Source organism: Mauremys reevesii, linkage group 26 (assembly GCF_016161935.1).
Source record: "Mauremys reevesii isolate NIE-2019 linkage group 26, ASM1616193v1, whole genome shotgun sequence".
Taxonomy (NCBI): Eukaryota; Metazoa; Chordata; order Testudines; family Geoemydidae; genus Mauremys; species Mauremys reevesii.
Window position 1 is genome coordinate 2,266,697 of NC_052648.1, and position 14,593 is coordinate 2,281,289.

At 59.0% G+C, this 14,593-nt stretch overlaps 1 protein-coding gene across 2 annotated transcripts; it reads right to left on the reverse strand.

Annotated features, from left to right (window-relative positions):
• Positions 1-322: 322 nt before the first annotated feature.
• TMEM161A (transmembrane protein 161A) lies at positions 323-14,354 on the reverse strand. Of its 2 annotated transcripts, none has more exons than XM_039515952.1 (12): positions 14,222-14,354; positions 12,307-12,410; positions 11,902-11,982; positions 10,937-11,034; positions 10,398-10,554; positions 8,264-8,415; positions 5,978-6,038; positions 4,921-5,064; positions 4,273-4,386; positions 3,438-3,612; positions 2,817-2,913; positions 323-2,138 (listed from the first exon to the last, which is right to left on the reverse strand). In XM_039515952.1, exons 1-12 carry the CDS (start codon positions 14,222-14,224, stop codon positions 1,867-1,869), a joined length of 1,458 nt encoding a protein of 485 aa, XP_039371886.1. In that variant the 5' UTR covers positions 14,225-14,354; the 3' UTR covers positions 323-1,866. The 2 variants fall into 2 exon arrangements, with proteins under 2 accessions (XP_039371886.1, XP_039371887.1); XM_039515953.1 differs by lacking the exon at positions 14,222-14,354 and adding an exon at positions 12,785-13,047.
• Positions 14,355-14,593: the final 239 nt, after the last annotated feature.

Genomic DNA, 14,593 nt, shown 5'->3' on the forward strand with positions numbered 1-14,593 from the left:
GGTGGGGGAATGGGGGGGTGAAGGCCACTGGGGGCTGCACGCTCTCTTGAGGCTCTTGGGGGAGAGGGAGGGGCACCTGTAGGGCCTGACCCCCTGCAATGGGGGATGGAAATGAGCCTTGTCAGCAGCCTCCCTTCCCTGGGGCAGCTGCACACGGGGGCCTGGCAGGCTGCTCGGCTCCAGGGGCCACGCCCACCCCAGCTCCCCTGTTACAAGCTGCTCCTTTTCATGGGGGTTTGACTGCGGGGGTGCAGGGAGCTGTGCTTTGGCTGAGGGGCCCAGCTCACAGGTGGCCCTTGCTCCAGGCGGCTGCGTCACTGTCACCTTGGCCCTGGCCAGGGGAGGGCAGAGGCGGCCCCGCTCGCCCCCGCTCTGTGCCACAGGCTGAGGGACTTGCTTACAGCTGGCGCTGGGATTTACGGGACCACAACACTAGCCCCACAGCCGGGACTTAACTGCCCCCTCGCTGCCCCACCAGCCCATGGTGAAGGAATTTCCCCCAACATACTGCAGTCTGCAAGTGCTGGCCTGCAGGGAACCCAGCTGCTGGGGCTTGGGGGGGGCCTCTCTGCAGCCCCCCGCCCACCTCCGACTGCCCCTCCGCATAAGCCTCAGGGACAGACTCTGGTTACATAAGGGGTGAGATGCTGCAGAAAGCTCCCCCACCCCCTCCGAAATGCTCGGCCTGGTGGCTAGCCAAGCTCACTCCTGCCAGGGCAGCTCTAGTCTCCCTCCTCCACTGGGAGGGGCTGCAGTCCCTGCCCCTCCTCCCCCCCACAGGGTGCTGGGGATGAGCTGCTGTTTGGGTCACATTCCTGCCCCCATCTTATATTGCTGCAATAGCTTTGACTTCCCCACCCCCCATTACTCAAATGCAGCCAGCTCTGGGGTGGAACACAGCAGCTGCTTTAACAGTGCACTGCAGCACGCATTTGGATGGGGACTTGAAGAATCCTCTGTCCAGCTACCACTGCAGGAATCTGATCAGGAAGCAGGTTACCAGTTTTATTCATACATTAACCCTGTACCTGGTTGCATTTATTCTAGACGTGAGAATGAGTAAGGCCGCTGGGTGATTTTACACAGAGGAGGGGGGATGTTTTCCTGAGGAGAAATTAAATCAAATGCAGGCCACAGAAACCCCACGCACACCACTCCCAGTCTGAGGGAGAATCGCTATTTATGCCCTCGTTAAAGCTCCCTCCAGGGCAAATGTCCAACCCCTCCCCCCGCAGGGAGCAAGGGCCTTGGCCGTGGTAGGACCCGAGCTGTGGAAAAACAAAGCTACCAGAAAAAGAGTTTGTTCTAATAGCTCATCCGGTGATTTCCCACCCGCCCCCACACAGTGGCCTGCAGCCCAAGACCCCCCAGCCCAGGGCCAGCTGGTGCGAGCCTGGCCAGGCCCAAGGGAAGGGCTGCCAGTTCCCTGCTGGGATGGGGTTTGCTCTGCCGTGGTGTGGGGAGGGGGAGCGGCTTGGCCGAAGCAAGCTGGGGAGAAATTGCCCAGAAGATGCTGTCCCCATTCTGGCTGAGCTTGGCCCCCCCCCCCATCTCCCAACCGGCTCCAATGCAGGCTGGGGAGACGCTGATGCACCAACACCCCCACCGCGTTACTCCCGCCCCCTTGGCGGGCACAGACAAGCAGCCAGCGGCCTCGGCCTGACAGGTGTGTCCCAGCAGGGAGGCTGGTTGTCTCTACACAAAGCGGGGGAGCTGGCGTGCCCAGGCCCAGGCAAGAGAGGAGAAGGGCTGGCCGCAGGGCAGAGAGCCGTTGGGAGCCCCTGCCCGTGGCAGGTAGCCCACAGGGTCCTTTCCACGCGGGAGCCCTGCAGGTCACGGGACACCTGGGCCTGGCTGCAGCTGTGGTTAGGAGGCTGCCAAGTACTGGTGGAAGTAGAGGCCAAAGAGGCTGGTGATCACTTGGCAAACGGCCACCCACCAGATCAGGAAGGCGAAGAGTCCACGGTAGAAAAGCGGGGTAAGGATGGCGCCCAGCGCGCCCGTGATCTGCGCCACCGTGGCCTGCATGTCCTCTCCTCCCTCCTCCTCAGCCGAGGGAGCAGCGGGCCGGGCCGGTGCAGCGCCCACCGCCGGGGAGACGGGTCGGGGCTCGGGGAACAGGCCCCACGAGTAGTCACCTGCAAGGCAGAGGGGACTGGTGAGTGTGAGGGGAGCCAAGCTGATCCCCCACCCCTGGCAGGGGCAGAGCGCACCCCTCTAGTCCCAATCAGCCCTGCGGGGACAGGTCCCACCAACTGCTCCCTGCAGCACCTGTCCTGTGCCTCAGCTGCTGGGGTGTTTCCCGGCCCTGCTCAGCTCACTGCAAACGGTGACTCAGGGCCAGGGGAGGTGTGCCCCGGTTTACAGACCGGCAAGGGACTGCCAGCCAGGCTGGCTCAGACCAGGGCCAGCACCAGCCACTGCAGGAGGAGGTGCATGAACCCTGCAGATGTGGGACAATTCGGCCCTCCCAACCCCTCAGCAGGACATCGAACCTTCCTTCCAAGCTGGGTGTTCAGGGCTGGGGCTCCCGTCCCCTGCCAGCCAGCGCCAGGTGCAGGGACCCCAGTTCAGTCTGGGCCCTGGACAACTGCCCATCAGGCAGTGGCCTGAGACCCGACAAACTCATTTCACACAGGGCCCCTCAGCTGCAGCGGAGAGGTAACCAGGGAGAGCAGCTAGAGGCAGACGCAGCTCCAGTGACCTGCTCCACATTGCAGCCCCGATGCTGATCCCTCAAGCAAGGCTCCCCCCGACCCCCACCTCTTGGGGTGGCAAGTTGCAAAGGGCCCACCAGCCCCCAGGCGGCTCCCTACCCAGAGATTTGAGAAGCAGCGTGCAGTGCAGCGTAAGGATGATGGGGCCCAGGTACTGCAGGCTGACCACGGTGACGTAGCAGTAAATCCTCGCGACCTAGAAACGGAGAGGGAATCAGCACTGCAGGGACGCGCGCCACCTCGTGGGTAGGAGCACCAGACGGCTCTGCAAGCCTGGGCAAGTCACTACCCTCTCGGTGCCTCTCCCCTGCCCATGCAGAAGGGGCTGGGCCTGGCAGAACGAGGCCCGCACGGTGCGACTGTACAACCCATACTAGAGGGGAGAGTCAGGAAGGAAAGAGATCGAGAGGAAAGGAAACATCCCGTCTTTGCCCAAGGCCAGTGCTGTCTAGACCCTGGTGTGGGTCGCCTGTGCACCGTCTCGGGCCAGGTGCTTACAGGGGAACAGATCTAGCTACAGCCAGGAGAGGGGGATCTCCCTGGAGCTGAGGGGTGTTGGGACCCAGGGTCCTACGGCCGGCTCAATGGAGCTGGTTCACAAGCCTCCGAGGAGGCTGGAGAGTGACCGGCCTCAGACTCCTGGGCTGTTTCCACAGCAGGGAGCCTGAATCTGCTTTTTGCCCAGCTGCCTGAGTTACTGTGTGCCCCGCCGGCGCCTACCTTGCGCTGGATCTCCAGGGCGGTGATGCGCCCAGCTTCCCTCTTCATCTGCTCCACCCAGCGCTCCGCCAGCTGGAGGTAGGCCTGCAGGTGGTGGCGCGTCATGGCCAGGCGCAGCAGGCAGAGGGCGACAATGGTCCAGAGGCGCGTGGAGTTGTAGGCAGAGTCCGACATGCTGGGGCAAGAGGACAGGAGAGTTAGCGTGAAGGGGGCAGAATTCACCTTCAAAGGACACAGCTTGGACAGTGCCTGGACTATACAGCAAGGGACACATCAGAAACAGCCGGGTCTGATGGGAGTTCAGCCAGCACTGCCAGAAAAGTCAGGGATGTTACCAACAGTAGAACAGAGAGAGCCAGGACTCCTGGGTTCTGTCCCCAGCTCTGGGAGGGCAGTGGGGTCTAGCAGTTGGAGGCACCTGGGTGCCAGGACTCCTGGGTTCTGTTCTCAGCTCTGGGAGGGCAGTGGGGTCTAGCAGTTGGAGGCACCTGGGTGCCAGGACTCCTGGGTTCTGTTCTCAGCTCTGGGAGGGGAGTGGGGTCTAGCAGTTAGAGGCAGGAAGCACTTGGGTGCCAGGACTCCTGGGTTCTATTTCTTGGCTCTACCAAGCACTCGTGTCCTTGGTGGAAAGTCCCTTCCCCTCACTAGCGAGGCTGATGTCACTGACTCATGGGGGTGGCGCGTCTGAACAATAAAGCACTGGCAGACGCTGGGATGGCCGGGGGTAGCACAGGGCACAGGACGGACCCATGTCTGCACCTGGTGGATGGGGAAGGGAACAGACTTGGACACCCCCTCCCCCTTGCCTGCCTGCTGACCACAGAGACCCACTCACATCTGGACCGTTTGCTTCCCCATGGGTGCACGAAGCAGCAAGTCTCGGGAAATGGGCTTGATCCACATGAGCACCACGACCAGGGGTGCCAGGAAACTCGCGTGGAGCAGGATCCTGCCGGGGGGATAAAGAACTGGAGTCAGAGCCTGTCAGAGTCCAGGTGTCTCCCATCTCAGGGCAGCACCCCCAACCGTGGGCTCCTGGCAGTGTTCACCTGAAGGCGCCGCCAGCTGGCCCCCTCGGGAAAAGCAACACCCTCCGGGTATCTGAGGGGAGGGAGCTAGGGGGGAGGGATTTTAGAGGGACAGAGCCAGGTAACCTGGCCCGTGTCCTGCCCCCAGCATACAGTCAGCACCTGCATAGACCTGTCAAACTTATCAGAGGTCCATTTCCTGGCAGAGCTCCTGTCTCTACACCCCCCCCTCGCCCTGTGTCTGAATGACACCCCTGCTTTACATCTGCAAAGCACCTCCCATGCCACAGGGCTTGTGCATGGCTTGCACTGCTGCCACCTCTGGGGTGGGGCAGTACCCAGGGGAACAGAGCTCCCCACACAGTCAGACAGTAGCCAGGGGTGGCGGCCTTGTGCCGTCTCGCAGCCCACCCATAACGCTGGCTGCTTCACAGACAAGCAGGAGGTTACTCAACTGGGTCATTGGCCTGTCCGCAGCCATCTTCAGAGCGTCCAGGTGAGTCTGCGCCAGCCGCAACCCCGGGAACGTCAGACACGCGCCAATGAACGAACAAAGGGCCACCAGCCCCAGCTTGAAGGTCAGTTTGGTGATGGGAACTCTGCAGACACGGAGCAGGGTCATCAAGGGTCAGATAAGGCTACGACATGTTAACAGACAAAATTCAGCCTGCGGCCGAGTTAGCACGAGGACAGGGAAGGCTCTTCCTCAGGGACCAGCAGAGGCGAAAACACACAGACCTTGTGCCCTTTTTATGCTTCTATCTGATGGATAAATGGTTCTCTCCATAATGCTAGCGTTAAGAGAATCTTTCCAAGCCTTTTTGACCTTGGTTTTTCCCAGAAGAGGATGGGTGGCTGGCTGGGGAACTAGTGGCATTATGACAGCACAGAAGAGAAATCTGATGGGTAAGGTTTTTTTATTCAGTCTTTGTTTCTGTCAGGTTAGTTAACATTCATTTAACTCCAATGTCCAAAACACACTTAGGAGAAAAATATTCTTTGTTAAAGATTCAAGCCCTCCCATCTCTTCTAAATATATGGAGATATGCCTATCTCATAGAACTGGAAGGGATCTTGAAAGGTCATTGAGTCCAGGCCCCTGTCTTCACTAGCAGGACCAAGTACTGTCCCTGACAGATTTCCCCCTGATCCCCATTAAGGCCCCCTCAAGGATTGAGCTCACAACCCTGGGTTTAGCAGGCCAATGCTCAAACCACTGAGCTATCCCTCCCCCCTCTTCAGTTAAAGGCATCTTACATCTCTGAGACCTCCATGAAATCCTCCAGCAAAATCAGACTCAACATTTCTGATATTTCTAAGGTTAAAAAACAAGCAACAAAAAATCCCATGAAAATAAAAATACTCTATGGAACTGAAACTCAGCCACCTTACAGAAGGCTGCTGAACCGGTGACACAAAAGGCTGGTGACTGGAATGGCTGCAAAGACTCAAAAAGCTCAACCCTGCCCCCCATCCCACGTGCCTTTCTATTATCTGCTCGGCCAGACTTACGTCCATTCCCATCCTCGCTGCTTTAAGAAAATCTCCAGGTTATCACTGACATTGGCAAGCCCTGTAGAAAACCGAGACATGGGTGAGTAGGAGAGATTGTGTTGGAAGGGAAGAGGCAGCAGGTGACGGGGAAAGCAATGGTGTAGCTTTATTCCAATCGCTACAGCAGGTTCCTCAGTAAGTCATTCAGGGTGAAATGGTCAAAAGCGCCTAAGGGCTCATCAACATGGGAAAGTTATACCGATAGGGGGTGAATTTAAACCACTGCAGTAATACCGGTACAGAATCCCATGGGGACACGCTGAGTCCAGTAAAGGGCCCTTTTTAAAGTTTAGCTTATGTTGCTTTGGAAATGGTATAAATTACTTTGGTGTGCTTTAAGAGTGCCGGCGTGCTAATGAACTATGCCAGCAAAGTGCGTCTAGTGTGGACGCAGCTATACTGGCAAAGACCCGCTTCGTACTGACATAGTCAACCCCCCTCTCCTCCTCAGGAGCACAACGTTAGACCGGCCCAAGCACAGCTGTGCCAGACTGCAGCGTGTCCACACGAGGAGCGATTCGATCGAGCAGAGCACTTCCCGACATGTGGGACTCCAAGCCTTAGAGCTACGCACATGTGGGTGGGTCAGTTCGTGAGTGACAGCGAGCTCCCTCGGGGTGCAAGGAGCTGACTGGGATAAATATTATTTGTCTGTTTAAGGGATTGTAACAAGAGAACGAGTGGGGAAACAGAACCACAAAACCCACAGACTGAAAGCAAGAGCATCCCACCCTCCAGCCCCCTAAACGGCTCATCTAGAGAGGGGCTTGGGGGTCAGTTTTCTGCACAGCACTATTTCATTGGGCAGAGAGAGCCTGATCCCTCGTCACTGCCACTGGTGAAAATAGGGAGTAACCCCATTGCTGGCAGACTTCCCTGGCTATAAGCGAGAGCAGAATCAGGCTGTCTCCTGTGAGGAGTTGCTGGCTCCCAGGAGCTAGTCAGACAGCCCTTCCTAGGCTCCTTTGCCACCCCACCAATGCGGCTGGTCAAAGGATGACAAAAGCCAGCAGTAAAAGTAATTAGCCAGCATTTAACTAGACAAAAGCAGGGGGGGATTCAGAGCCCACAATGGTACGTTGCATCACATGACCTCACTGCAAAGACTGGGTGGGGCGGTCCTTTGGCACGCAGCACCAGGTTGCTGACAGCTGGGTCCAGCACCATGCCCAGGGCAGGTCTGCGTGCTGTTCAGCAATCGGAATACAGGGATGGCCAGTATCCACCTAGTCCCGTCTCCTGTCTCCAACAGTGGCTAGGACCAGCTGCTTCAGAGGAAGGCACAGGAAACCCAGCAGTTTTGGGCTAACCTGTCCCCAGGGAATGTTCCTTCCTGACCCCTGCTACTTAGAGTTGGCTCATGCCCTGGAGCTTGGGGATTTTTAGCCCTTCTCAAACTCCTGGGGTTTTTTAATCCTTACTGCTGTAACATTACATAGTCTTGTCCTCCATATTAATCTTTTTGCACAAAATCCCACTGAGCTCTTGGCCTCAGTGCTGTTTTACAGCAGCGAGTTCCACAGGTTAATTATTTATTGCATGGAAAAGCACTTCCCTTTTATTCATTTAAAGTGGCTACCTGGGCCGTGGCTAGCACAGTGCTCAGGGCCCGTCATTACAGCAAAAGCTCCCGCAACAGGGAGAGCACTGTAACAGCTTGGGCCTGTCTGCCTACGTCTGTGGGTCTGTCTAGCTAGGGGCGGTCGACGTTGGGTTGGGGTTAGCTGACTGAGTTAAGGGTTAACCTGCACTGTCGTCAGGGGAGAGACTGGGATTAGCCAGAATGGGTTGGCTCATCCCAAACTAACTTTAACCGCTTTGCTTAGGCTAGACAACCCCCCTGCAGGGTTGTCTAACAGTTTAACATGCATGGGGACAGGTTTGTACCACAATGGCCAAACAGGGCAGATTTCCTGCCACACACTCGCATCTACCATAGACTGGGGTCAGTCATAGAACAACGGTGCCATGCACAACCCCCCAGTACATCTGGGCACTTGGAGGTAACGGGCCCCCATCCCACAATCGGATCCCGAAGCACACTAGCAGGATCACCGCATGCAGACACGTCCCCTGCCACAGCCACATCTGCACACGGTTCCAACCACAGCTGGTAAGTCCATGGGCAGGCCCGGCTCATCCCTACTGAGGGACCTGCTGCCGTGGTGCTCAAATCCACCTGTCCTCCCAATCCCCAGCTCTCTCCCCCCACCCGGCACGGCCCCAGCCCCACCGCTCGCTGACCCGAGTCGAGGCCGAACTCCAAGTAGTCCTCCCGCACGACGAGCGCCACCATGGCGATGAGGAGGAAGAAGAAGGCGAAGGTGAGGCAGACGGAGCGCTCGCCCCCCTCCTCTGAGCGGAAGTAATGGTGCATCACCATGAAGAAGATCTTGCTGCAGGCGCAGCGGGGTTGGTGTTAAAGAAACCAGCGGGGCTTGGCCTTTACATAGCCCCAAACGCTCACTGAACAGACGTCTCACACCAGGGGACCCCACTTGGTGGCTACAGACAGTTCTCCCCCTTCGGACGGCTCCTGCCTGCTGGCCCCCGGGTGAGGCCAGTTTGCTGGGCCTCAGCGTAACTCCTAATGGAGAAAGGTCTCCCTCTCACGCATGTGTGGGCTTGGCTGGAGGTCGTGGCAGAGGCCAAAGGCTGGGTGGGCCACGGAGAGCAAGCTGCCCCCTCGGGCCTGGCAGTGAGCCCCCCAACAGGGACGAGGAGCAGCGCTCAGGAGTGGGGGACGTGCGCGCCTGAGCCTCAGGGAACGTGGAGCCGGCACCTTTCACCGGGGAATACAAACCAGTATAAAACCAAACACACGCCTCTGTCTAGTCACTGTCTGAGGGCTGGGAGAGACCCGGGCTGCAGCCGTCAGGAAGGCCCTTGTAGTCATGGTGATGAGAGACCAGCTCTGTCACTCACTCTGTGTGTGGCCTTGGGTAAGGCACTTAGCCAACCTGGGCCTCAGTTCCCGTCTGTAAGGCAGGGAGGCGAATCCCCCACCGCCTTGGTCTATCTATGGGGCGGGGGCTGCCTGTTAGCACAGGCCTAGGGAGCAGCTGGCACAATGGGCCCCCGATCTCATTTGAGGGAGGCTCCTGTAACGACATCCTCACTGGGGCCTGAGTGCGTGTGGGGGAGACACAATCAACGCCCCAGGTGGCCCAGCCTGGGGAGGTTTTGTCCCTCTGGGTTACACTGGGGCCTGACCCCAGGGCTCACTCTGCCAAGCTCTCGAAGCCCAGCCCAGCCCCTGCTAGCTAGAGGGACAGGCCGAGCCCAAAGGGGATTCCCCCCTCTCCATTCGGATGATCACAGCATAGGCAGGGCTGACTTGGCTGCCAGAAGCCCGTCCCAGGTGACTCCAGCAGGGAGGGGTTTATAGCGCAGCCTCCTGCTGAGGGGAGAATCAGGGTTTCCCTGAACAAGCGGGACCTAGGGTGGGATGCCTTGTGCCTACTGCTGAGGTTAAATACCCTGGCATTAGGGAGGCTGCCTGGTTGTTGTATCCACCCCAGCCACATGCTCTGCAGGGAAGAACTGCGAGCGGGTGAGGCAGCCCGACCTGCAGGCTGAGCACGATCGATCTGCTGGGTGCCACAGCCTGGGGCCAGGCCGGAGAGGGGCAGAAGCGTGTGACTGCACCTAAGGAGAAGGCCTGAGAGGTTAACTCAGAGGGACTCTCTGGGGTGTCGCTTGCTGGCAAGAAGGGGCGATTATGGGTAATGAAAGGAAACAATTCGAGCCCTTTCTTTAGGGTCCCCAAGGCTGGGTTTTGCTCCCCACCCCCATTAGCAGCCAGGCCCCAAGGCTCGGCCTGTGCTGCCAATCCCCCGGCGCCCTGCATCCATCAGCCGCAGGGAAGGGGGAGGGACTGGCAGGCTACTCGGTGCTACATACATGTTCACATAAACCCTAAATAAACCGCCGGGGAGTGGGCCGGCCGCCTTTTCAATGGGGATAGACAGACGGCCCAGGCGTCCCTGCTTTACTGCAGCCTGTAAAAGTGTCCATGAGCCCTTCCATCCATACAGATTGCAGCCGCCACGGCATTAGCACCTCGTAAAGCATGCACTTCAGCAGGCCCTGCCCGGTTCTCGGTGGGGAAGGCTCTCATTACGCAGCTTTATCACTTGTCAGGGAACTGTTTATAAGTCCATAAATTAAGCCATTCGGCCTTAGCCAGGCTTCTAATTGAAGAGGATGGTAGGTTTCTTCCCCCCTGTTATTTTGCCTGTCACTGGCAGCCTTAGGGAGCTGCCTGCACTGCCCTCTCCTTCCAGACCCCGGCACATGGTTAGGGAATTCCAGCCCCCCTTGGGAACCCTGCTCCAGCCCCCACGGCAGAGGGGACAGGGTAGGAAAGGAAGGATACAAGGAGAAGACAACCGTAAGCAGGCACCACAGGATGCCAACATTCATCTCCTTCTGGGGGTCCACCAGACAGTAGTAGCCTTCAGTGAAAAGGTAGACGAGGGTAGAGTAGACGGCAAAATCCACGAACCACTGGTACTCCAGGAAATAGCGCAGCACTGGGAACGGGCAGAGAGACGCAGGGCTGTCACCACCAGCCAGTGTGCAAGGAGCAAGCTCACCCTGCCCCCACCGCCTTGCGGCGTGTGTGCGCGCACATGGGGGGGGGCAGCGAGGGACACTTCCCTAACTGAACTTCTTTGGCCCTCACAGGCCACGGGCCTGAACAAGGGCCCTGAGAATCAGGACTCTTGGGTTCTGTAACAGGTTCTGGGAAGTGATTGGGGTCCCACAGATTAGAGCAGGGGGGCTTGGGAGTCAGGACTCCTGGGGTCTATTCCCTGGCTCTGCCTTAGAAAACTCAGATCAGTCACACCCCCCTCCCCACCCCACAGGCCTTCAGCCACTGCGCACACACTGCCTCTGATGTGTGGGAATTACCAAGAGCATCCACTGTGGTTATTGGGGTGGTCTCCAAGTGCAGGTTGATGTCCTTGGGCACTGACAGGGGTTTATCCTCTGCGACCCCATTCAGCCTCCTGCGAGAGAGAAACAGGCTCAGAATGGCAGGAACAGAGCACAGCGAGGGTGGGACAAAGTTCCTGGACAGCAGCCCACAGAGCTGGAATTCATGCTCCCTGCCTCCGTTGGTTGTATCCAGCTGCTGTCACTTACCGTGGACTTAGCCCTGGTCCGCACACAAATTTGGTTCTGAGTTAGGGCGGTACAGTTATACAGGTACAATGCCTCGTGCAGACGCAGTTACCCCAGGATAAAAGCGTCTATCAGTATAAGTCAGGTTCTCAAACTTCATTGCACCATGAGCCCCTTCTGACAACAAAAATTCCTACATGACCCGGGGGGGGAGCCTGAGCCCACCAAAGCCCTGCTACCCCAGGCCGGGGGGTCTGTAACCTGAGCCCCGCCACCTAGGGCAGATGCCCTCAGGCTTCAGCATTGGCCCCTGGCAGTAGGGTTCAGGCCGCAGCAGTCTAATGCCAGCCCTGGCAACCGCATGAAAACAGGGTCACGACCCATGGTTTGAGACCCATTGGTATAACTTATTTCCCCACCAGCACATTTATCCAGACACAGCTGTGTCCACACTCACAGGGTGTGTGTTTCACTGCTTCAGCTGGACCAGTGTAGGTAAAGCAACAGAACGTGTGCGTCTAGACAAGGCTTGAGACTGACGGGGGCAGGTGCCACTGTTTCAGATGGGTGCATATCTGCACCACAGATCCCCGATCGGAGCCTCTGGGTGCAACCCCTGCCCTGACTGCTCACCACACCCTCTCTCCCCAAAGATGGGGGCAGGCCTGGAAGAGGAGAGGCACAATTTTCACTCCAAACCTTCTAATCGTCACATCCAATAACAAACCATGGACTGCAGGGGAGCCGCTCACCGGTCTCGCTTGGCCTTGGGCTTCTGCTTCCCAGCCAGGGCATACAAGTCCTCCTCCGAAGGGTGCTTGTAGCGATACAGGCTGGAGGGAGGTACAGGAGGGGGTCAGTGATGGGGCAAAATATAAACAAACAGCTGCGGGGGGTCAGAAATGTCTGACTGGACGAGAGAAAACCAGCAACACTGCAGGCGTCTGGAGAAGGGGCTGCAGGACGCTGGCAGGCCTGTACAGGGGAGGGTGTTGAGAGTTGGGGTGTGGTGCTTAGGCACAGCCTGGTGTGTATGCGGGAGAGAGCCCAAGGTGGGAATAGCGAAGGGGTGGGGATTGGGGTGCAGTGTTTGAAGGAAGAGATGCAAGCGTAGAACGGGGGCATCCGTTTGGAGCTGGCTGGAAAAGCGCCTGTACCTGCCGTTGCAGAGCAGCCAGCGAGCGAAGGAGCAGTGCGGGGACATCTTCTGCATGATGCTGGCCGTAAGCAGGCTCACCACCAGCTGCACCCCCATCACAGCCTGGCACGGAAACGAAGACAATCAGAACCACAAAGTCAGCAGCAGAGCTCCTGCCCATCGCAGCGCCTCCTCTGAGCCAGAACACCCCTGCCCAGATTCCTGGGCACACGAATGAGCGTTCAGTGGCTCTTCTGTCCAAGGGATCGTCTGGGTTTCCAAAACTATCCTCTACATGGCTGGTGCTCTCTGAACCCAGCTGAGTGCAGAGGGCCTATGCTAAGCACAACATGGGACTTGGTGCATAGAGGTCTGTGTAGTCCCGTGACCTCCCCCAGGTTCCTGTCAGACACGAATTTCCTAGCCCTGGTGCCTCCTGAAGGATTTTGTTTAATTCAGAAAGTTGGGGCCCAAGTGGATCCTTCCAGGATTCAAACCTGGCTTTTGACGGGAGCCTGCGTGTTTCAAACCCAACGCATAAACCACTAAGCCGCAGCGGCCAGGACAGCGAGGTCAGGGTGCTGCTGTAAGTCTCTCGAGGAGAAAAGAAAGAAAAAGACCCTCTAACAATCAGCTGGAGACAGGAGATGCAAGATGCTTCTGCAGATACACTGCAGCCATTTCATGTTGCCTGTAAGGCCTGGAAACCAGATACAGACGCCTCCCCTGCAGCAGCAGCAGCAATGCCTTCCTAAGCCCCCGGAAAGGGCACTAGGAGAACTCCTATTTATAGGAGCGGGAAGAGCGGCCCAGATACTTAGGATCTTCCTGGGTCCCGGGCCTCCTCCCCTGCCAGCGGGTTTCATTCACCAGTGAAGTGCAGCAACTGCTCTGGGGCAGGAAGCTTTTGGGTCTGGTAAAGAGCAGGGGAAGGGCACTGGTGTGGGGCAGGGGTTAGGTTACCAGGGGCTGGGGCAGGAGGGAGTTAGGTTGGCGGAGCGGGGAGGTTACCAAGGGCTGGAGCAGAGGGTTAGGTTGGCTGGGGGGTGGGGTTAGGTTACCAGGGGCTGGGGTGAGGGTCAGGTGGTAAGTTACCAGGGGCGGGGTTAGGTTGCTAGGGGCTGGGGCAGGAGGAGAGAGGTTGGCTGGGGAGGGGAAGTTACAAGGGGCTGGGCAGGGGAGGGGCTAGGTTGGCTGGGGAGGGCAAGTTGCCAGGGCTGGGGAGGAGTTAGGTTGGGTGGGGACAGGTTATGAGGGGCTGGGGCAGGAGAGGGGCTAGGTTGGCTGGGGGAGGTTACCAGGGTCTGGGGCGGTAGGTTGGCTGGTGGGGGCAGGTTACGAGGGGCTAGGTTGGCTGGGGGAGGTTACCAGGGTCTGGGGCGGTAGGTTGGCTGGGGGCAGGTTGCCAGGGGCTGGGGCAGGGAGGTAGGTTGGCTGGGGGCAGGTTACCAGGGGCAGGAGGTAGGTTGGGGGCAGGTTACCAGGGGCTGGGGTGGGGAGGTAGGTTGGCTGGGGGCAGGTTACGAGGGGCTGGGGGCAGGTTGCCAGGGGCTGGGGCAGGGAGGTAGGTTGGCTGGGGGCAGGTTGCCTGGGGCTGGGGCTGGGGAGGTAGGTTGGCTGGGGGCAGGTTGCCAGGGGCTGGGGCAGGGGAGGTAGGTTGGCTGGGGGCAGGTTGCCAGGGGCTGGGGGCAGGTTGCCAGGGGCTGGGGGGGCGGGGAGGTAGGTTGGCTGGGGGGGGGGCAGGTTGCCGGTCCCGGCGGTTTCCGAGCAGCTGCCCAGGCCCCCTACGATGCAGCTGGCAGGTCGCAGCCGAACTCGCTCCTGGGCTCCGCCAACCCGGGGCCAGTTCCAGCCCCGGCTCCCGGGCGGCTCCCCCCGCCCCCCGCCGAACCGGGGCTGCTCCCAGCGGGGTCCCGGCAGCACCGGGGACTCACCATGCCGGGGCCGGGGCGCGCGCACAAAGCCAGCAGCTACTCAGCGCCTGGAACCCCAGCCCTCCCACAACCAATCACAGGCCGTCCTGCAGGTGACTGCCAGCGGCTTAGCCAATGATAGGGCAGCCTTTGGGAGAGGGGCGGGCCTTGACTCACGGCAAAGAGGTGCTGGATAAAGGCAGCCCCGCTCCTCCTCTCCCACCTGGTTCCGGTTCTCAGGAGTCCGGCGCATTGCATGTCGGGAGTTGTAGTTCTCGCCCGTGTGTCTCGCCTCTGGAGCCGGTTGACTTCGACCATCTCCAGATGTGCCCTGGGTGGGTGACCCTGCCCCCCATGTGGCTGCCGGCTCTCCAGATGTGCAGGGAGAGGGCG